We start from the raw sequence: 22936 nt of genomic DNA on the forward strand, positions 1-22936 counted from the left end.
TTCTCGTAACAAATTCATTTCTTTATTCATCACGTCAATTAATACACATTTAAGTGTAATACACTAAATTATTCGCTCAAAACTTTGTTTACTTTTCAATCTTCGTCGATTGGTTTTCACTTGATGTCCCTTGGCTGAAAAGAACAATGCTGTAGAATTGGATACGAATTCGATCAAAATAATTCGTGGTCTACTTTTTCACTTTACGTATCAAATATTTCCGGCATCATGTTTATCATATTATTAATTAGATGGTTTATTATGTTATTATATTCATATGTAAGTTGGCATATAATTCGTTGCAAAAAAAAGACAAATCATACCTCGATTTTGCGGCGTTACAAAGTTCTTCACTTCGGTTTATTGTGAATGTTATCAGCGCTATAATTTAGCTTTACAAATCAATACTTGGCATGTTATAATATTGTTTCTCGGTCCAGCCACTCGTCTGTGCGGACCACGAGGCTAATTTGACTCTTCATTACCAATCATTCCGATGTCAACTTAATAATGCAAAACATTATTATTTACAATTATCCATTATTGATTGAGGCATACGCTCATTTTAATGAATCACCTTTTTCAATTTCATTTATCAAGCATGCACAATTTAATCTAAATCTTTGAAATGAATTTTTAACGATTTTGTTAAAAATTGCAACAGTACTCTAAACCTCGCTATAGCCTCGAAATCCTAGACGGTAGGACCAAACAATCGCCTGCCTGATGCGGCAAGGGACCGACGAGGTCCAACAGCGATTAGAGCTGTGATTGGTTGAAACAATATGTGGCTCTCGTTGCCAGCCCCATTGGACCTCAAACGCAATTTTCGCATGAATGATGACGCATGTATTGACACCAAAAATCTTACTATAAAAAATTAAAGAAAAAAACAAAAATCATCACAGACACTGCAATTGGTACAAAAATTATTAAAAATTACGTGACACTATAATGTACGATCATTTACAGCGAAGTCCCAAAGGGGCGGGCAACACGGCCCAGATTTTCCAGTTCGAGCTTTTATTCCACAAAACGTCTTTATTCGGAAAAACAGTCGAGATAATCATATGACACTCAGTATAAGTAACAGAAGAACTACATTTCGAAAATTAATGTAACTTCGCAGCGACGCTTGGACAGTTCAGCCGCGGATGCTTAAAAAATTAACAATATCAACAACGGAGAGCATGGTCGCATCTCGTTATCATTTAATATATAAAAAAATGATAGTTTAAAGAAGCAACAACAAGATAAGCCCTCGCTGGGAAACGCAAGCGTCGACGCGAGTTGCTCTTATAATTTATTATCATATTAAACAATGCGTAGCTTTAAATACGTACAGATGTCGTTTTACGGCGCGGTTCGCTGTTTTGCTTTCGAAGTGTTGGTTGAGAGCGTGGACTTTTATTAGGTTTATTTTATTGTTTTTGCTGATAACAATTTTTCTTTACTTTGAGAGAAAAAAAGTATCGTCGGTCAGCAACAGTGACGCCTGAGCGGAGTTTGGATGGCTCAGGATGGAGAGAGTGAGAATGAGGAAAGCGATTTTAACTCAGGAAAGGACAAGGATTAGAAGCCTCGATCACGGACTATAGTACGCGTAGATTGCGAAATTCCTTGGAGATTTTGTTGCAGTACATTTTTCACATTTTCTAATACATAATGATTGATTGAACCGTTGAAACATATTGTCGACTATTCTGTGATTTTAAATAGATAGAAACGTCAAACGTGTTGCTTATTTCGCCGCCAAACCAGTTTACAAAATTATTTTAAGCTGTGGCACTTAAGAAAACATAGGTCGCGCGATCGAAGCTTGGCAAGAGGCCAAAGAGAAAAAGAGAGAGATAGAGAGGAGAGTCGGTTGAAGTAGCGTGAGTCGAGTATTGAGAGCCGCTGTTTGTTAAAAATTATTCTTTACCACTCTCGTTTCACATGTAATTCGCATTCGACTTTTTTTAGTCAATTATTCTTACTCTACATTTAATCTGATACTCTCTGTACTTACCACTCACTCATGCGCCGCCCAATAATTGTTCCTTGCAAGGAAAAGGCTTTTTCGCACCGAGAAGGTTCATCGAAACAGATCACGAGGCTTATTGTTATTATTCATACGATTAAAAGAGTATACTTCAAGTACATGAGACACCTTATACTTTCTTTGTTAAGACATTTGCTTATGTCATTTGCTAATGACAATAAAGAAGAGTGAGAAATGCTACTTTAACGATCTATGAGGTATCAAGATATATATTTCAATCGCCTGAAGTTTGTAGATCTCTAGTGTAAGAAGAGTGGATGAAACTTTCTAATTGTGCTCGAAAATAAAGTGTTATCGGATAAAAGTCAAAATACACATTCAAATCCACACTCGATCTTTCTTTATAAAATAAAACATCAGAAATAATAATAACGATAATAATAATACAATGATGTAACACTGAGTAAAAATGCGTAAACGTCGTGTGCTCACACAAAGCACTTGAAAGTAAGAAAATAAAAAAAATAGATCACACAACAACTTTTATGCAATAGTATAGCCATTATAATCATATTTTCAACAAATTCGTTTACTATCGAATTTATATAAGTTACTTTTTTTAATAAAAGTGTAAGTATATACAAATAAAGAAATTCAATACTCTAAAAAATTCCTCGAGATGACCTGCCTTCAATCATGTGTTTCTATGTCATATCTAAAGCTCGATGAACGAACTCGGTACAAGCATATAAATTTTAATGCGTTTTAAAAATAAAATCTAATCGACGAACTAACCTGAGGCGAGCACAGACCTAGCTCGCGTTACTACCAATGAAAAATCCGCTTGCTGTGGGCGACTTGTCCCGTTGGCAGTAACGCGAGAGGGGCGTCACCTTGTCTCTCACATTTTGCATCCTTCCGAGACTATACAGACTCAGATACTGAGAGAAGCGATTCGTCAGTTCAGAAACTAGATTTGGTTACAATAAAATAATGTTAAAAAATGTTCATTAAATTTATATTTGTATTCTATATTGTGCAAAAAAAATGTAGACATCATTTCTACTGAACAAACGAATCTCTCATCGGATTTCTCGAGTATCTTGCATTCACATCATCAACGTTAATATTATTAAGTATGTAATGGAATAGTTATTATAATAAACAAAGAATTTTGCTAACTTCTGATTCTTGAATTTGCTGAGTATGTTGAATGCGTTGTCAGCTGTAGTTGGGCACGTGTAAGTTGGCGTCTCATTCTCGGTGGCATTTTAAAAGCACAGATAACAAACGGAGCGATATCTTTCTCTCTCTCACTCTTTTTAACTTTCGCGCGTTATCAACATCAATTGTCTCTTTATTTTGCGCAGGCTCTCCTGAGCAGTATCTCTCGGTTGTCTGTGGTATGGTGTGTACTACTCTGTCTTTTTTTATACGTGTTGTGTTGTTTTTTTCGAAGCCCTCTTCTTGCACCACGGAAAGTTGAACGCCTCGCTATGCCAGCAAATGAGTGCGTTTGCGAAATTTTTGCGGTGAGCTAGTTCGTAACACCGTGCGCTTACTTGGCGAGATTTCGAATATTAAAATTATGGCTGTTATATAGACACTTATCCAATTCACACGAGCGACAATATCAATTGAAATACTGGAAAGCGTGTTTGCATCAGCAATCTTCGCGTCAAGATTACTTCTTGCTACATTGATTACAGCATTGATTCTTCGAAAATTATTTTTTCTGTGTCGTACCTTAAGTAATTGACTTTGCTTATTTAATACTCTCTAGTCACAACTGTAATCTAACAGTTAATATCTGAACTTGCATCAATCGAGTAAAAACTAACGCCTCTATAAACAACGAAAATAATTGATTTTACATAATCCGAACAGCGTATTTAATTTCATCAAGATATTAACGACAAAAACGTTAGATTGGCACCGTCAAATTTAGCCACAGCACAGCCACTCAAATGAAATTTCGGTCAACCCAACGCGGCTATACATCCTTCCGGGAAGACTTTTCACACGCAAATCACCCACAGCGTTACGTCCTTGACCCCCGAAAAACTCTCGACAAAATACTCTCGCTGGACACGACGGGTCGTCCTTTCTCCGTGTCTCTTTCTCGCTCTTGATCGAATATTACAACACAGTGTTGTCCCACCAGCTCGTCGCGCACTCTCCCTCCGCGTGAGAGGAATAAGGTACAAGGAAAAGAGTCCGAGGCCGCGTCAAGGGAGACAGACGGATGGGTTGTTTAGAGAGAGAGAGAAACAAAGACAGAGAAATGAGTAAGTGAGAGATGTGTCCGGGTAGTAGTGGTGGTGGTGGTGGTGGTGGTGGTCACAGTCGTCGTAGGTTCTTCTGGTCACAATAATTGACGATCGATTGATCGATTAATCGTTCACCACTGATTGCTTGATATAGATATAATGCATATATCGACGTGTCGGATCTTGGCTGGGTGCGTACGTGTGTCTCTCGGGACCTGCTCTCCCATTCCGTCGTGTTCAGGGTCGAGCCCAGAGCACGAAGTGCAACGACGGCGCGGTCGAGGGCCCGTCCGCGATCGGAGGCGATCATCTGAAACGCGGATGCATCATCGGCGCCAGCATCGGCCCACCAGGGAAGCCCATTGGGGCGGCGAACGCCGGATGCATTGCACCCGGTGGCAGGGCTGCTCCCAACATACCTGCAAAAACAGAGCTGCGTGTCAGTTGAATTCTAGCTTATCTCAAAGATTTCGATTTGTTTTTTTTTTGTTCTTTCTTATGATGCTCGGAAATATTGGCTTATAGTTATATTCGGTATAGATATAGATATTATTATAGATATGTATAGATACTCAAAGTGAACGGGGCTACCTTCGGAGCTCCGCTCGGATTATAATGCGACATTATCTGGTCGTTAAACCTCTCTCGCATAGGCGGTGATTTATATATAACACAAGGGGGTGTGAATGTTGAGAGATTCTTTGGATATCCATTGGGAAAACATTTTCAAGATTTTGACGCTGTGCATCGTCGCTTGTCTTCCGTATTGCAATGATCTACGAGCATCAATTATATACGGCCTTCGTTAGTCATGTATGAGTCATACGTACATACTCAGTGCAATATAGATGCGATGACTAACAAAAGTGACACGAACTCTGACATCAATAGATAAAAGTACAAAACGATAAACAAGCGAAAGACAGCGCACAGCGAACAACGTATCAATATAAAAACGTAAAAAGTAAAACAGTGTATATATAACGTCGATAATAATAATAAGGGGGGATACTGACGTGGGGCAACGTCGACACTTCACACCCTCTTCAATTGACAACAATACCTTGCACGCATGTGTGTAATTTTGTGTTTCTTTTTGGTTCTGAATTCAAGGTTTGTACTTACGTCGCGCGATCGCATTGACAAAACGACCAGAGGCTCTTCTCTTATACGTGCGGAGTCGTTTTGAAGATGCGTCGACGCATTTCATGGAAAGGAACTCGGGTGACAGCCGACAGTGTGTGTTGTCTATATTACGTTATACTGCACGTTTATTCGAAAATGTAATTATATATAGGTTTGTGTGTCAAAGCGAAGCGTGTGATTGTGTTTTACTTTTAGCTTTACTCGACAATGCATAATAAAAGGCTCTGCGATACTCGCTGTCGAACAAAATTGTAATCCGTGTATTAACTTTTCTTTTTCATACAGAAGTACGTTTTAATACGCAGTTCATGCGAGTAATCTTTTTAGTTCGTTCATAATTTTCTGCGAGAGAACTATAAATTCAATAAGTCCTGATTTGCATTTTTCATGCTTGTTTTCACATTTGTAAAAAAAAAGTCGTAACTTTGACGCATTCTGAAACCATCGTTATCGCATAATAAAGCTAGGCAGCGAATACCCAGACCTGATATCTCAATGCGAACCGCCACAGGTGATAAATTAATAATAGTTGCGTAGATGTGTGTATGTAAAGTTCTACGGGGCGTGTCAGTATGTAAATTAAATTCCCAAAGAGCGCAAAAAAAGAAACTGAAAATCAGATACTCTCATTATGTCCGCACCTAAGTATAGTCTTAGTCAAACAGTAGATCAATTTTATGTTAGTAATTTGAAATAGATACTGAGGATCAATGTTATAACAGTGATTCTGATGGCTACGTGGATGCAAACGTCTACGGTTTTTATGAGAAGTTGAAGAAAGTGAAGGTCAGTCTAGGGGTACACCGAGAAAAACATTGAGAACTTCATACCATACAATAGTCGAACTTAGAATTATTTAATGCCTTATAGCAGTAATATTGTTAAACGAGATCAAGTGAAAAAAACGTGATAATACATCAGCACCAAACTACTGCACTGCACAACTCAATCTGCTTAAAACCAAAGATTAACAACGAAGTCTGTGACTGCGTGTAACCAAAGAAACGCATGCATCTGTGCAAATCGGAATCGCAATGCTCTGATATGTGTTTTATATATATATATATATATATATATATATATATATATATATATATATATATATATTTGAACACTGAAAAGCATACAAGAAAAAAAAATTCAAACGAAGAAGTAAAAGGTGCTATATACCACACACAAAATAGCAAATAAAAGGTGATCAGGAGTCACTTTTCTGTGCGACCCCTCGTCACCCCCATGAACTATATCGTCTGTGATTCTCGGATCGGCTGTCACCCGGAGCATCTTCCGAACTTCCCATCTATCGCTCATATTTACCCTCTCACAAAATATATGTGTACTAGAAAACAAAACTTCTAAAGTCATAGAGACCGAGCACGAGACGTGTCGAGGTCGCCAGAAGCCAAGCTATGCCAAAGTTCAGTATACGAGCGGAAAGGGGATGAGAGAAGGAGGTATAATTTGCATGTGGACGAGAGTCTCGGAAAGTACTAGGTCGCACGCTGGAAAATTTAATAATCGCCTTTTGCGGCTTGCGAAAACAAAAGTATGTAGCATCCGAAAATTCGCTTGAACGTGGCTGTTTCGCTTTTGCTTATTCCGTGAAAGAAATGAGACGAGTAAAAGGTCTGAGCTTCAACTTCTCTCTTTCTCCCCTTGGATTTTTCGAGTGCAGACTCGGGTCGAAGCAGTGGCACCGCTTAGCCTCCCGTGGAGCTCGCCCCGATTATGCTGTGCACAAAGTCAGCGCGTACGTAACAGAAACACGTATAGTATATATAAATAAATAACAGCATTATGACAGTAAAAATAACAGAAAAAAAAATAAAACAGTAGTAGTAGTAGTAGTTTTCCCAACCGGTTAGTGTTAATGACGAGTATAGTACAAGTAAACTAAAATAAAAATGAGTAATAATTAAAAATAAGTCTAGGTAAATATACTTGTTACGTGAATTCGTTTACTTACTGTCGTTCGGCTCGACTTATCTAAAAATCTTTCATGTTACATAAAAGCTATATATGGGCTATATTCATATTTATATTTATATGTATATATGTATATATGTAAAACTTTAATATATAGCGTGCGTGAGTATGAGTTACGTATATAATATTACAGATAGATTATTGAGTTCGTTCTTGTTGCAGATCTTTTCACGAAACGTACCGTGCGTTATATAGAATTTTTTATATTAACATCTAAGCTTTTCTTTTCTTTCGGCGACACAAGCATGAAAATTAGTGAGGCCAGCTTATATATTTCGCAAGATGTGTATAATAAATATGCTGTTAAATAAACTACTCTCATTGTCATTAATATTAGTATTAGTCGTTAAACAAAGCTTTCTACATTTATTGCTTCTCTAGGAGGCGTTATCCCTTCGACAACAAAACAAAAAAAATCAGTCTACATCCTAAGGAATATTCGCAATTCTTATAATTTTAATTGAATTAAAATTAATAAGTATACTTATTTAAAGCAAAAGAAAAAATCTACTTACAAAACTGCTCATTGAAACCGACCTATACTTCGAGTGACACATTGTAAAAAACTTATATGATTGACAAGGAATAATCACCCTTTCGCATCCGATTGCCGTCGTGCCAAGTCACATGATTAGCCACAATGCAATAATCCTGATGGTAATACGGTCGTAAGAGACCAAGAAATAAATTGGTGATTACAACATAAAAAGCATATATACGTAATAAAAAGTTCTACATATGACTTTAACAGATAACAGTAATTCTTTATAATTTACTTGCCAAGTCCCTTCGCTATTACGCTCTCGGATACACACATAAGTCGCCGGATAAGGGGAGGTTACCGCTGTATCTATATATACTCAAAAGTGTGTATGTGTTCAAAGTGCCATATACTCATAGTAAGAATCCAACAAACAAACTTGAGATAAATACAGCGGAAGACGGTCAATTTCATGAAAAATGTGCATCAATTCTCCGAACGAAGATTCAAGAGCAAAAAACAGTCGATTGTACCAAAAAAAGTGAAAAAAAAATCAAAGACAGTTTTTTTTTAATCAATATATGGAGCTGTACCGTGCCCAAAAAAGCGCTCATCACTACTTTATCACAACACCAGGAATTTCAAGCTACCAGTTAATGTAAGAAAGAGAAAGATAAAGATATAGAACAGAGAAATACAGGAGAAAACTGCAGCGTTAAGGGAACAAAAGTAAAAGGTAAACTTTACGCGTTTGGATGAGGGGGTGAGCGACCGATTTTTCAAGACAAATGAGTAGTAAACGTAAATGGTAAATGAGTGAAAAATAAAGGTTAATACAAATGAAAAATAAAGTACAGCAGAAAGAAAATTACGCGATGGTCGAGCAACCAAGAATATTCAAAGCAAAACAATTTTAATTCTTTCTTAAAAATAAAATAAGATTGGCCGCACGACATTATTGCTTTGCATAATTAAAAGAAAAATGAGTGTTAGAAATGATGGCGGATGGTTATAATGATGGTGGTAATGAACAATATTAATAAACAAAACAGCATAATGATGGTTACGATGCGATGGTGGCGTAGAAGTAATGGGTAATGATGATGATAATAATAATAGTAATATAATATTTATAATGAGATATACATAGGCCATTTCACCGCATGCTAGTTGCTAAGGACCAACCTTGTTGCACTTGTCTAAAACACGGGTTTTAGTAACCAGAGACTGGGGTTCGGTTCGACACTCATCGAGGAGTGACAGGGCGCCCTGCAAACGCACCGTTAAAAACGTAAAAACTGTTTCAGCAGGACGCTGTGTGAGAGACAGTCGATTTTTCAATTTTATCTGTACAAGTCAATCTCTAATTTTCAATCATAAGAGAAATAAAACGGATGAGTCCCTAGCGTACGTGCGTTCTTTCATTCAAAAAGAATCGTGTTTAGTTCAATCGCGTGATCTATTTTCGTCCTTTTTCAGACTAGTAGTGAGAATAAAAGTCAAGTGGTATCGTCATTTAAATGTCTTGTCCTTGTCCCTTCCATTCCCTTCCCTTACACGCGTTAAACTTCTAAAATCTTTCAGAGATACGAAATATTTCGTAAACTTCGTAAAAATTGGAAATACATGTTTCATTGTTGTTTCTGGAAGATTATTATTAAATATTTAAAAAATAAGTTATAGATTCTTCAGAAGTTTCAAATCTAAAATACTGTAAAATTGACAGTGAAGAATTCTACTAAAGTCTTATAAGTGAGAGTAACAATTATTTCTATTTCAGTTAACAGTTTAAAAAATAATTGAGCCCATAAAATTTTACGAACGGTTCTATTGTCGGTTGGAACTCCAATAGCAAGCGTCCCATAAAGCAAGGCAAACAAGGCTCATTGTGCCGCGCTTCTGTTTAATGGGTGTAAGGTGAGAGAAGGGCGGGGTGTTCGGGAAAGTATATACTTCGCTTGTCTGTAGATATATGAGCTAACACAAATTTAACAAAAAAAAGTACAACCTAGCCATATATAGAAATTGTATAATACACAAGAAAAAACTTTCTGTATGTATAGAATGAAAAAATTATTTAAAAACGAGATTCAAACAAATTTTCAAAAAATATATATATATAGATATATAGATAATAAATATCACGTAAGTGAAAAAGATAATATATGTATAATATTTATAAAATAAAAGAGAAATATCTGGTGTCAAGGACAAGTGGGATGTCGGGCAGATCGATAGTGAGAGAGCGAGAGAATCGAGCTTGAGAAGAAAATCCTGGAGACTTACCTGGTGGCAAGCCCATTGGGGGCGGTCGCATCATGTTACCTCCGTGAAGGAGCGCTGGCGCCGCGAGGGTCATGGTTGGCCGCATCAGCGGCGCCATGAGCGCTACGGAGCTGACGGGCATCGCCGCCGAGACTTGGGGCATTCCTATTACTTGTGGCCTCGGGTAGCGTTGTTGTTGCTGCTGTTGCAACGCGCTCAAAGCTGCCTGCTGTCGTTGCTGTTGGTCTTGGAATGCGGCCACGGCCGAAGCTGCCGCAGCCTGCTGCTGCTGTTGCTGCTGTTGTTGCTGTTGCTGCTGTTGCTGCTGTTGTTGTTGCTGCTGCTGCTGATGGTGGTGTTGCATAGCAGCCGCGTGCTGAGCTGCGTGCTGAGCCGCCTCTTGCTGAGCCGAGCGAGTCTCCTCAGAGTTTTTACGTTGGTACTTTGGTAATCTCGCTCGGATTTCCTCCTGCAAATCAAGACAGCTGTTAGAGGTTCGTTTTACGACGAGGAGAAACAAGTTGCACAGTGAAACACTCTTAATGCTGTGGAGTGCAGAGGCACATAATACTACAAGAACTTGAGAGATGTAGTTTCAAGCTAGAAGTAGACCTTCTAAGGGTGGCTGCTTTAAAAATTTTAAGGGGCAGTAATGAATGTGGTTCTGCACAGTATTCAATGCCTCTGACATGACACTCTTGACTAGAACAATAGGAAGAGACTTGAACAGACAAAAGAAGGAGGCCACTAAATAAGGTTACACAGCATTGTGAAGAAGAAAAAAATGTCAAACCAAACTTGTAAAATTCAAAAGTGATGCATTTATGATGTTTGAAGACTATATAAACACATCCTATTGAAAAATAAGTCATGGCTAGAATGACTCCAAACATTTCTACTGTTATCTGATAAAGCAAATGACAAGATAAGCTTACAAGAGTATCCATCAGTAGATGCAATGCAATTAAGAGAAAATTTTCATATTAATATTTTCACACCTATTACACCTATTTACTCAAAATAATAATTTCTAAGTGTTTAACTTTTAAAGGAAAAATTCTAGAAAATGTATACCTTGTTTGTTAACAATTTGAATAGGAAATATTAAACTATAGTATTATCACATGCATTTTGGAATACACTTGATGAAGCATCTAAGCACAGAATAAAATATTTTTATTCATTATTTATCGGTTTCTTTATGATCAATTGATCTTATTTAATTAGCAGTTTATAAATTTATAGTAATATTCTACTATTTGAAATAGTTAATAGAAGAAAAAGATACTCACCAGACTGAGATCTTCTGGAGGATGAATTATTTTACTAGATGCTCCTGTTGTAGCTATCATATTCACTTTAGAATCACTAGAGGTAGAAGTCGTTGAGGTACCATTATCGATACTGCCATAAGCGGGAAACGTTGGTTTTACAGGTCCTATCGAACCTCCGGCTATAGACGTAATAGGCTTGAAATCGGTGCCAAGCGGCGTCGATGATGATGTCGAGGTAGCAGAAGAAACTGCTGTGGCTGGGAATAATGGCCTAGGTGGACCTGATGCTCCACTTACTGGCGGCATACCAGGCGGCATACCGTGCATTCCTGGTACCATACTGTTGAAGCAAATAACAATACAGTAATTAAGTGGTGTTTAAGAATTGGAGATTAGGATGATAGATATTTACCCAGGATTCATGTATCCCATGGGTCCCATCATATGATGCATAGATGGGGGATATTGACCCATGGACATTCCATGATGTCCTTGCATTCCATGTGACATCATGTTTGAACTACCTAATGCTCCAGGAGCCGAACCTAATAAACCCTCTGGTTTATTCTTCTTTGGCGCTGGTTCATCTTCGCCAGAGCTTGGAGAACCTGGTCGGCCTCCATTCCTCTGTCTTTCATGCTCCTTCAAGTCATTAGCTGGAATTCCTTCCATACCATAGATTTCTATTTCTATATTACTGCGATTTGGGAGTGAGTTTGGAACTTTATCTATTGTCTCTTTGTGAACCTGTAAAAGAAGTTGTCATTATTAATAAATCTAATAATAGATAACCAAACACAAATTCATGTTATTCATCATTGTAACATACCTGCATACAATGTATGCTCAAGCCTGGACCCGTATAAAGCTTCTTATGACAGATGTGACATTTGAAGTGTTTTGCTTTTTGATGCTGGATCAAAATCTTTTCGTCATCAAATTCTCTGTTGCAATACCTACATTATGCTTGGTTAAGAAAATGTATGACATTGCAAAATATGTAAATTTGCTCCAACATTAATAGGTCCTTAAAATCTAAAGTAATTTGACAATCTATCATTAAATTTGAAAGTTGTTTGACCAACAAACATGTTAAAGGTTATCTACCACTCTAGTAGAAACTCAAGCAATCAAGTAACTGAATGTCCAATAAGCATGACCTATTTTGTAATATTGCACGATTGCCTAAAAAAATGAGCAAGCAGTTACGTCGATTTCAAGTCGATGCAAATGCTATTTTCCATAAAAACTAATCTTAAGCCACAGCTGTTACCCAAACGGATATGACATTATCAAAAAATGCTAATCAAGTTCCTCATTGTAGAATCAGCCATGCAGAGATATGTTAGGTCAACAATGGACAAATAACATAATAGTCCTCTTAGCAATTTAGTAATCTATATCAATCATTGACAAACCACGCATTCATAATTTACTCTTACCCAGCAATAAACCCAGTCTCATCTGCGTCAAACATTCATCCCCCAGCCCAAGAGAACCAGAAAAATAGACCGCTATCGAGCGTCCTTTCACTCTATACGAAGCAATATGTTTATTTACATCTCGAGAGCTAGCTGATGGCATCATCGCGTCTCTACGTTGGGCCGATGGCTACTAAAAATAAAAGCGAAAAAAGTCCGCATTCCCTCCTCTTCCTCTCGTACACCCCCGCGCAGCAGAGAATAGAGAAAATCGATTTTCCGGAGAGAGATACACTCGCGCGCCGCTTTTTTCCCTCGAGTCGAGCTCGAGCGTCGTACTTAAAAGGTGATGCGCCGATGCTCGACAGAGAGAAAAAACACACGACGGGCGTGTGTAATAAAAAGAGACAGATAGACAGAGGAAGAGAAGGAAGAAGAGGTTGATAAAAATGCGCGACACGCGTGGCTCCGAAATTGACTATACTCTGACTCTTCCCTGCACACATAAAATAAGTATACCGTTACGTAAATTCGTGGCTCTAAACTAAAGGACAAGCACTTGTTCTTGTTAGCGATGCAGCTATAGCTAGCGTTTTCTTTTTGGCAAAGGATACCAGCACCAGGGCCTTGACTGCTTCTTCTTCTTGCGTCCCATGCCTGCAGCTGCGACGTTAACGACCTTGGGGCTCGCTTTCTTTTCTGATGATGGCCTCAATCACCACCAGCTGAACACACGGAGACACTTCTGTTCAGCTTCTTCTTGGAGTCGAGGCTTCCCCGCGTACAGACTCGCGTCTATTCGTCTCACGGGAATCTCGTCAAACGTCCTCTGTCTTGCAGTCGCACTAGCCGCACTGCGCACCCACACACTTGGCGTTGCGTTGAAGCTGCACTAAGTATTGGGAAAGATATAAGCAACTGCGCGAGCTGAAAGAGAGGGAGAGAGAGAGAGAGAGAGAGAGAGAGAGATAGAGAGAGAGAGAGAGAGCGATGCGGCAGTCACGACTCGCGGGCAGTGTTGCCGCGACGGTATGTGTTATCAAGATGTCCGCAAGACTACTTCCGCCGTTGATAGTTGCGCGCGCATGTAGCGGAAGTTGTGCAGCAGACGATACATTTGCTTTGGCTAGCGTGGCGGAAAGTTTAAATTTTAGTTGATAGATTTTAGCGTTTTTGTTGATGAAATTTTTGTATTTCAATGAATTTTAGAAAAGAACGTATACATAGGCATTCTATGATCCATAACTGATTTATTTTTGATGACCAAAAATTCATTTCGATCTAATGAATTTTGGTTTGTAAATCATGTGATCGGACATAGTATGTTGTGCGTATATACAGGGGTTCAGAGAATGTAAATAAAAGTTATTTGGAGGTTCAACAAAGATGAGTACAAAGGAGCTATATACGCCGTATTTATCGAACTAGATTAAAGATAATTGGATTTCGCGTCAAAATTTAGCACCTGATTATTTTGCACGTGCCTGCTAAATTTATCATTAACATACAGATAACTCAGAGACGATGGAGGAACCAGATAGACGTCATTCCACTGTGCGTTCAATAGTACATTAAAACGTCGAGATCTTTCGACGAAAATGATAATTCAAAATTACAAGAAGGCCGTTTACTACTTAAAAACGTCAGGAATATGCATGGTTGTTGTCAGGTAATTAATCATTGATTTAAATGCAGTTTTCGTTGACTGTACGTTTTGTAGGTTAGACTGTTGTTTTTGTAACTTATGTACTGTGATAATGCAAATCAAGATAAGTCTACATTAGCAATGTTTTGTTATTTGTAATAGTGGTTGCTGGTTTCTATATCAAGTGAGACAAACCTCGGTGCTGCTAAATTCTGTTGTGCCAACAAATATTCTTGAATTAGAGCATAAACAAGCTCATTATATTTACATCGATGATCCACGACTCAAAGGTAAATATGATGGTGCATGCCTGCAAATAGAAAGATTTTATGTAAAGTTTAATTCTTTATATTTCAGATATTTTTATGTTCAGCCATGAAAATGATTTACATTCATCCCTCAAAGAAAAACCAAAGAATCTATCCTACGTAGTTACCAAATGGTGGAAATCTGTGAACCGTAATCTAGCCTTTCGACTCTTTCATTTGGCTTCCACAGGAGACAAAACAGAGAGGAAGAAAGCTGTACATTCTCTCAGTTCCTTAAAACATTTAAAAGGTATTTAAGGCTTAATGTAATACTATAATTGTACAGTAGTGTGAGGTAACAAATGGTTCAATTTACAGATTGGCATTATCGACAAATTGCTCAAATGTTAGATGCTAAGACTGCTGTTGCTCTGGCAAGATCTCCAAAGGCAAATTTAAGATTTTTTTTGAACCCACCATATTTTCATGAACGATATAAACTTTACGAAATTGTTGATAAACTTCACAATTTACTGATCAAACTGAATGCACTATGTGGAGGATGTCACCCATGCTTATTGCAATTTTTACACAAATTTCAAATATCTCACCGTGTAAGATGTCGTTCATGTTCTTTGCATAATTTTTAATTTAATTTATCAATATAAAAAATTAACACGAACCTTTTTGTAGGATACTACATTTTTTGAACATGACTTAACTAGTGTTGGAGTGTCTGTACCTCCACCCATAGTCTGGGATCAAAATTTTTTACTAAACTGTGTTCATGCTGTTCATCATCATTCTTCATTAGAAGAACATAGTAAAGGTGTATAAGCTGCTATGATTAACTTTGTTATTTTTGTACATACCTGGACAAAATTTATTCAAAATATTTCATATCATTAGACGTAGCTGATGCAGGAGGTCTGCAGATTCTAATGAATGTTTACAAACTCGTGGGTGATAATGTAGATATATGTTCACTGATAGCTAAGATACTTTCAAATTTGTCCTTACATCCAGAATATTTAGAAGATATATTTAGATCAGGTAATTCATTGAAATATTTGGATAATAACTTACTTCAGTGCAAAATTTGAAGTTATTAATTCATCTTATACTGTTTATAGGTTGGATTGGAATTTTAGCTTCGTGGTCGCGTCACAAGGATATTCGTCTAGCAGCTCCAGCAAGTAGAGCTCTTGCAAATCTTGATTTTGACGATAACGAAGATGAAAAGTATTCTCAAAGAATTTATCCTCTCTACCCTTTACATAGAGTCGACTTTAAAAAGAAATTAGATGTTGTTTTTATACATGGTTTACTTGGTGGTATATTTGTTACTTGGCGTCAACGAGACATTGATACCTCTGTACCTGTACCTAGTGAGTATACAAGCATTGATATTTTTCTTAACACGTGCATGAAAAAGACCCGTTTCCATGTCTCTAAAGTGAATGGCAAGCTGCTCATTTCGAGCGTGCGGGAGGGAATCATTCCCTCCCGGTACTCATAAACACTCAAAAATAATCAAATTTTTGAAAAATATTGATATTTTTTGAAAGAGAGTGGTTTACGACTCAAAATGCGCAACTTACCATTCACTCTATATGCATGAAAACGGGTCTTTACAGGCACTTGTCAAAAAAAGTACAGTGTGCAACAAGGGGGCGAGGGCAATTTCTACCTCGGGTGAAATTTGAGCACTCGTCTCTGTCTCGGGCGCTTTCGGAGCCCTCGACTCCAACTCGTGCTCAAATCTCACCCTCGTTAGAAATCGCCCTCCCCCCCCCCCCCTAGTTGCACAATATACTATTAAACAGTAGTCAATATTAAAATTATAATTTTCATTTATATTTCTAGTTTCTAAAGATGAGAAAGTCAGCTTAAGAGCCATTGTAGATGATCATCCTTCAGAATTTTTGAAAGATTTAGCGCGAGACTTAGAAGTTCGAGAGTGGCAACGACTCGGCTATGATTATGAAGTCATATTGCACGACTGTCCAGTGAACATGAACAATAAAGCTACAGGGCCATTTTTTTGTGATGGGTATTTATTGCTTCACGTAATTGATGTTATGTTTTTTATATAAATTGAAGATGATACCTACATTTATGAAAAATTTCAAACAGTGATGACCACTGTATGCAGCAAAGCGAGAGAGACTGCATATCACGGACACAATGCTGGCCAAAAGACTGGTTACCAAAAGATGTGCCAAATTTACGTATTATCGGAATTAACTATAATACAAATCTCTCTATGTGGACTCCGTTATGCCCGATTGAAGGTGTTAGGTAACTATTTGAATCTAAATATCTGGTTTTATTATTCTACGCAATAAGCAATTGCTGATTTTAATTTTTGTAGGAGCACAATTAAAGAGCGAAGCAGTGAATTTACGAGGAAACTCATCATGGCTGGTGTGGGCAAACGTTCAATTGTCTGGGCATGTCATTCAATGGGTGGACTTCTTGTGAAACAACTACTTGTTGAAGGTAGTTTATAAGAATTACAATGATGTACGTGCATAATTATTATGTGGTTTGACTGATATTAAAAAAATATTTAATTTTTTCAGAGTGGAAAAATGGCGATAAAAACAATCTCGTTCGTAACACAAAAGGGATTGTTTTTTACAGCACACCACACAGAGGATCTCACGTTGCTGCATTGAATCAAACTACTCAAATGTTAGTTTGGCCATCTGTAGAAGTACAAGAACTTCGAGAACGTAAGTGCACTGTGATAAAAAAAAATTGCTTAATAACCATTTACGCTTAAGTAATTAAAACTTTTGTATTACTAGAATCACCTAATCTACTACAGCTTCATAACGATTTTTTGAAAATGCTTCAAGAACACGACATAGAAATAATTAGCTTTGGAGAAACGAAACCAACCCGAGTAACTGCATTAAAGGTTCCTTTTAGATTCGTAAATCCTAGCTCTGCGGGTAAATTAATATTTAAAAATACTCGGTTTCTAAGCCAAAGAATTTTTTTAGTAGTATATATATATAAACCAACATAAAATATTTTAGATCCAGGTGTAGGCGAATTTTTCGAAATACCACAGGACCACTTATCTATTTGCAAACCTGCAAGCAGGTACAATTTATAACTATTTTATAAAACACAAAATAATGAGTCAATATTAATCAATTTTCTTTTTTAGGCAATCTTTCTTGTACCAAAAAGTTCTCGCCATGGTTCGACGCCATGTTGGACCTATAAACAAGAGCAATCTTAACTTGTTTTTTGAAAAAGTTATGTAAATTCTGAACAAAATTGTATGTAAAAATATCTGTAAATATTTATTGTATACGAAAAAGACTATTTTTTTATATTAAGTTAATTTAAAAAATGTTATTGCAAAACTGTTTTTGCTGGATAGCAAAGTGAAATGAAACAAAAATATTAAAAATTATTTTTGTTATGATATTAGAAATGTATCTCTTATGTGACTGAAAACTTAGTAATAGCGACATAGTTACCAGTCGAGAAACGACAATTTATAGTTATTTGAGCGAATGATATATGTTTCTTTACACTTGTTTAACCTGCGAGATAGTTTTCTGTGATAAAATAGGTGGCGCATGGTTGCCTTTCTATTCTATTCGGCGCAATCTGCATGCAGAAAGAATATATAGCACAGTATGCCACCTGTGCCAAAACAGCCTTGTTGATCCTGCTGCTTGGATCGCTCATGTTATAACTGCGTCCAAGGCAGTGCAGGTCAAATGAAGAAGACATTTTTATAATAAAAAGATTTAATGAAATCATATAATAATATAAATTATGTTGCTAACAATTTAAGCTTTTCAAATTATGTACAAATTTAGCTTAAAGGAACTCTGGTTAATAAAAAAAAGTGTAATTACGCAAAACTAATTAGTTTTGACTGAAAACCAAAAGTAAACAGAGAACCCGAATAAAAATAAAAAACAATAATTTTTTACAGTAAAAAAAATTCTCTCTTATACTACTAAAAATTTATGTCGTAGTCAGGACGATGGCGTGAGTAATTCGAACCACTGGCTTGCGTCGGAGGGTAGTAGTATCCATTCCATTCGGATTTCCAGCTATCATAAGGATTGTACTTCCTCTCGTACGGCAGTCCGTCGACCAAAATCTGCAAATCATCATCATCAATGCATCAGTCAATATACCCAAATCTCATTGGAATAAACTCAGTCCATGTAATTATTATCGTAAAAAGATATAAGATCCATTTCGGTCGACTTTTCCCTCAAAAACTTCAAGAAAAATGAAGCCGGTAAAAACTTATATATGCTCGTATAATACCTTATGGGATGTCGACTCGAAGGGTTTGTCATGCCAGCCGGGGTCGTTCCACATCGTTTGACTGTCGTTCTTTTGATACTCGCTGGCCGGCCTACTCGGAGGCGCGGCATGGCTCATCACATTCTTTGACACTTCCTCCTCGTACATGGCAGTGATCGAAGGTTTCAGCTTCGAGCCGTGCTGGCGGTTCACCAGCTGGAAATCGTTTATTTTTTTACAAATGAGTTCGTCGATATAAAGTTATAATAACGTGTGATGAAACAGTGCACGCGGCTCATGAGCATACAAATAGTGAAAGTCACGCGAGAGCGATGTGTGAAAAATTGGAAGCGTTATTGGAGCATTATTTAGATTAATTGCTCTTAATTTTTTTTAATTGCTTTATTTTTTTATCGATATAACTGTTCAGAAATATTTTAAAATCGATTTTATATACTCGTCCAATTATATGTTTACTCGTCAGTCTTGCCTATCTCGAAAGTTACTACTTGTGGTAAGTAGATTACTTCGAGATCCGATTAAGCCTTGAGTGGATTAAATCCAGTATCGCGCTGGCACGAATAGACGAAAATAAAAATAATAATAACGAGTATAAAGTTGTAGGACACTTACAACCGATACTCCGAAGACAATAATGAAAAGCAGTCCACCGACACCGATCACAATCACAGCAATGGCCCACTGTGGAATCAGCCTATTTTCGTCTTCGAGCATTTTTGGCGCAGCCGCTCTCGGTATTACTGTAAAAAATTATCAGAATTTTATAAATCCTTCTCCATAATAAATGGATCCTTCGCAATACGCTGAACACATTTATAACTCACCAACAAAGTCAGTCGATTTCGGATCAATGATAAACTTGCCGAGTTTCATTGGTCCTTTCGGGCTAGCTTCCATAGGGTTATCAAAATCGAAAGTCCTTAACGAGTCGTGGAAAATGACTTTCAATTGTTGAGTATTTATCCTTTCCTTTAAGTCGGCGAGTTCCACGAAGTAGTCCACGAGGACACTGCCTTGACTGAAGGAATCGATGCGAATATTGCGGAACCACTTCCTCAAAACTGGCGATTTCGCAAACACTAGATTCATCTACGACACCGCAAACTCATTAGTTTGTATTTCTTTAAAAATAAGAAACACGAAGATAAGGACACTTAAACAAACCTCTCTCTCGATTTCCTCGGCCAAATCCTGCCACTCTCGAGTGTTACGATCAAGCAACTCCGGAACCCACGTGGCGTTTTCAACAATCTTGATCGTACCGGCGACCTCGCACTCCTCATCGCAGATGCCCGGTGTCGTGGGTCTGACCGTCGTCGTCGTTGTCGTTGTCGTCGACGAGGTGCTCGAAATTTCGCTCGTGGTCGGTACTACTGAAGCGTTCAATGAGGAGACGGTCGCTGTTCGCGCAGCCTCCAAAAGCTTCTCTATCGAAATTGGAGTCGTTGATGAGGTCGGCCAACCGGTGAACTCCGTCGTTGCTCTGAAAATTCAGGATTTGTTTATGAGATGAGAAAGTATTTGCAAGTTTGCAAAACGTAAACGAGAGTTTAATTGTCAAAAGCGCAGTATTGATGGTATAAGATACATTTCCATTATTGTTTCGGCGTGAGTCCCGCGAAATTTCGAAACGTTATGAGATAAATATCAGAAATCGTATTAAGTGAGTCAAATCTAAATTTTAATACAACGTTTTTCATAGAAGCACTCAATTGCACAAAACTGATTGATCTTAACTAAGCCAGCAGAAAGCAGTTGACAAATAAACATTTCAAACAATAATGTTTCAAAGTAAAAAGAGAATATTTCTCTCTCACGTGTAAGACGTGGTTGGGACGTGTAAGAATATTTTTATAATCTTCAAGAGGTATATAAAATGTCATAATTATTTCATAATTTCAGGATTACGACTAAAATAGCGAGCACTTCAATCTGCAAATACAAATAATAATAGAGCAGTGATGGCTTTCTTCGACTTTTACGTTTTTTACGGCAAGCATAAAATCGCTGCAGTGGAGTCATTAAACCACCTGCGTCAGGCACTTCCTCCTCTGGAAAAGCTTTTCCGCCTACGCATTTAACTGCCATTCGATATATAATCCTTCAGACACGTACAGTAGCCTCATTCCTATAATATCAACAAACTTTTTACGCTCTACATCGAATCGCTCTCAATGTACGTAAACAAAGGCTCTTTAAACGACCGCCCCAACAATAAAACTAAATTGAAATCTCGAGCGAAAGTAAAAGGAAACAAAAAGCCAACCTGGTCGGCCATCCTTTCTGAATCTTCGGTGCAGGTGTCTCTCCGCCACCTCTAACGCTCGAAGGCGTAGTTAATTTATGTCCGCTTATGGGCTTTCTTCCACCAGGTCTGCTCGGAAAGACAAGTTTGAAGGAGCCGTCGTTGCTTTTTGCCGTCGTCGTCGACTGCTGAGTTGCGTCGTTTTTACCGAAACCCGGTGGCAACAAAGCTGACATGTCCACCTTCGACTTGGCGAGTAGATCCTTCACCGGGTCGCTCGAGTCGCTGCTGGAGTCTGCGATGAATTTTTATTATGAGTGTGTATAAGTTTTTAGTGAGACATAATACTGCGCGGAGGTCGATAGTTTTTCGCGCGCGGTGAAAGGTGCTGATGAGGCATGTTGCAAAGTTGATGGGCTTGGAAGAATGTTTTTATGCTTGGGAGGAGAAAGGAGTGTCTCGGCGATTTCGTTTTCTATTTTTAGGATGCATTTTTGATTAGAAATGAAGAAGAACATAGTGGAAACGATTGGTGTGACTGTGAGGTTTCTTTTACTACTGAATTTTCTCTACGTAGTCTTACCTGGCTTGAATCCAGGGGGCAAAAGTGCAGAAACATCTACGGCAGATTTCACAAGAAGATCCTCTATCGGAATTATAGCTGGTTTGGCAGTAGTGCTTGACTTTGGACTATTAGCATCTGCGATAAATAGTATAGTAAATCATAAATCTCTCATCTATAATACCTTATTCTGGCACGCGTAACGGACAAACACAACGATTTTCAGGCAGTGATAAAATGAAAACCGCACCAGTTCTTCTAATGAGTAATCATGACAATATAAAATTGTTGCATATGAATGAGAAAGTAGCGTTACTTGCAAATATCATTGTCTCTGTATTCTCGAGTTCATAATAGCATTGCGGGGGAATATCGATTTTCGCTGCAGAACAGTAAAAGTATAGTACTATACCTACGGACGAAACGATTTCGCTATATTATATTTACCGGGTTTATAGCCTGGAGGTAGAAGGGCAGAAATGTCGACTGCAGATTTCGCAAACAGATCTTGAATGGGAATGGTTTTACTTCGCTCGGTCGTCGATGGCGAAACTGCCGAAGCCTCTTTCGACTCGGTGAGCTTAGTTTTCGCTAATATTTCGCTCAAGACCACGGACTTTTCCGTCGTCGCGTCTTCCTTCTTCAGCTTGTAGCCTGCAATCAGAGCGAGGAGGGCATATTATATTGATTTTGTGCAAAATATAATACTCGATTGTCCCTAATTCAATTGAAGCTAATGGACTGTAAAATAACACTCTTACGTGAATAAATACGAAGATACAGAAGTTCGCATTCAAGCGATAACAGATTGAGAACCTTTTAACTTTATTATCCGAGGGATTGCGTTATAATATTATAGACTTTTTAAAAACAATGATAGCTGATTTTTATCAGCTTATAATAAGACATTAGGAGAGAGGTGACCCGTTATCTTCAGATTGATCGATCATGCATAGAATGTAATGATGTTTGCATAATCATTATCGCGAGACTAGAGCAACTAATATTCAAAGGCATTGTATACGATGCGGCAAGGTTGTTATTTATCGTCTTATATTGAATGCATGTGCACGTGTAACTTTCGTATAGAGTAGTGCA

General features: G+C 37.8%; 3 protein-coding genes across 9 annotated transcripts in view; 1 reads left to right on the top strand and 2 right to left on the bottom strand.

The window, feature by feature from the left end:
- LOC100123628 (BUB3-interacting and GLEBS motif-containing protein ZNF207) lies at positions 1–13830 on the bottom strand. Of its 5 annotated transcripts, none has more exons than XR_004226640.2 (7): positions 13442–13693; positions 12236–12362; positions 11819–12153; positions 11425–11746; positions 11068–11079; positions 4846–10601; positions 1–4673 (listed from the first exon to the last, which is right to left on the bottom strand). XR_004226640.2 is itself a non-coding variant. In XM_031922952.2 (7 exons), the coding sequence occupies exons 1-7, from the start codon at positions 13480–13482 to the stop codon at positions 4561–4563; spliced, it is 1398 nt and encodes a 465-aa protein (XP_031778812.1). In that variant the 5' UTR covers positions 13483–13693; the 3' UTR covers positions 1–4560. The 5 variants fall into 5 exon arrangements, 4 of the variants coding, with proteins under 4 accessions (XP_031778812.1, XP_031778813.1, XP_032452642.1 ...); XM_031922952.2 differs by having other exon boundaries at positions 10154–10601; XM_031922953.2 differs by having other exon boundaries at positions 1–9136; positions 10154–10601.
- Positions 13445–18613, top strand: LOC100123623 (protein SERAC1). 3 transcript variants are annotated; one of them, XM_008214456.4, is made up of 15 exons: positions 13445–13723; positions 14338–14496; positions 14635–14762; positions 14830–15030; positions 15099–15334; positions 15414–15549; positions 15630–15773; positions 15854–16108; positions 16587–16773; positions 16857–17021; positions 17095–17222; positions 17306–17458; positions 17534–17680; positions 17768–17834; positions 17902–18613. In XM_008214456.4, exons 2-15 carry the CDS (start codon positions 14426–14428, stop codon positions 17999–18001), a joined length of 2118 nt encoding a protein of 705 aa, XP_008212678.1. In that variant the 5' UTR covers positions 13445–13723; positions 14338–14425; the 3' UTR covers positions 18002–18613. The 3 variants fall into 3 exon arrangements, with proteins under 3 accessions (XP_008212678.1, XP_008212677.1, XP_032452641.1); XM_008214455.3 differs by lacking the exon at positions 13445–13723 and adding an exon at positions 13947–14239; XM_032596750.1 differs by lacking the exon at positions 13445–13723 and having other exon boundaries at positions 13947–14496.
- Positions 18479–22936, bottom strand: part of LOC100123618 (mucin-5AC) — a 16680-nt gene continuing 12222 nt past the window's right edge. Inside the window, exons 6-13 of the mRNA XM_031922951.1 lie at positions 22286–22492; positions 21860–21976; positions 21298–21571; positions 20196–20514; positions 19856–20120; positions 19644–19771; positions 19032–19226; positions 18479–18858 (exon numbers count right to left, since the gene is read on the bottom strand). Coding sequence (XP_031778811.1) covers positions 18712–18858; positions 19032–19226; positions 19644–19771; positions 19856–20120; positions 20196–20514; positions 21298–21571; positions 21860–21976; positions 22286–22492 — 1652 coding nt within the window. The 3' untranslated portion in view covers positions 18479–18711. The remainder of the gene's footprint in view (positions 18859–19031; positions 19227–19643; positions 19772–19855; positions 20121–20195; positions 20515–21297; positions 21572–21859; positions 21977–22285; positions 22493–22936) is intronic.

The sequence above is a fragment of the Nasonia vitripennis genome, chromosome 2 (genome assembly GCF_009193385.2).
Source record: "Nasonia vitripennis strain AsymCx chromosome 2, Nvit_psr_1.1, whole genome shotgun sequence".
Taxonomy (NCBI): Eukaryota; Metazoa; Arthropoda; class Insecta; order Hymenoptera; family Pteromalidae; genus Nasonia; species Nasonia vitripennis.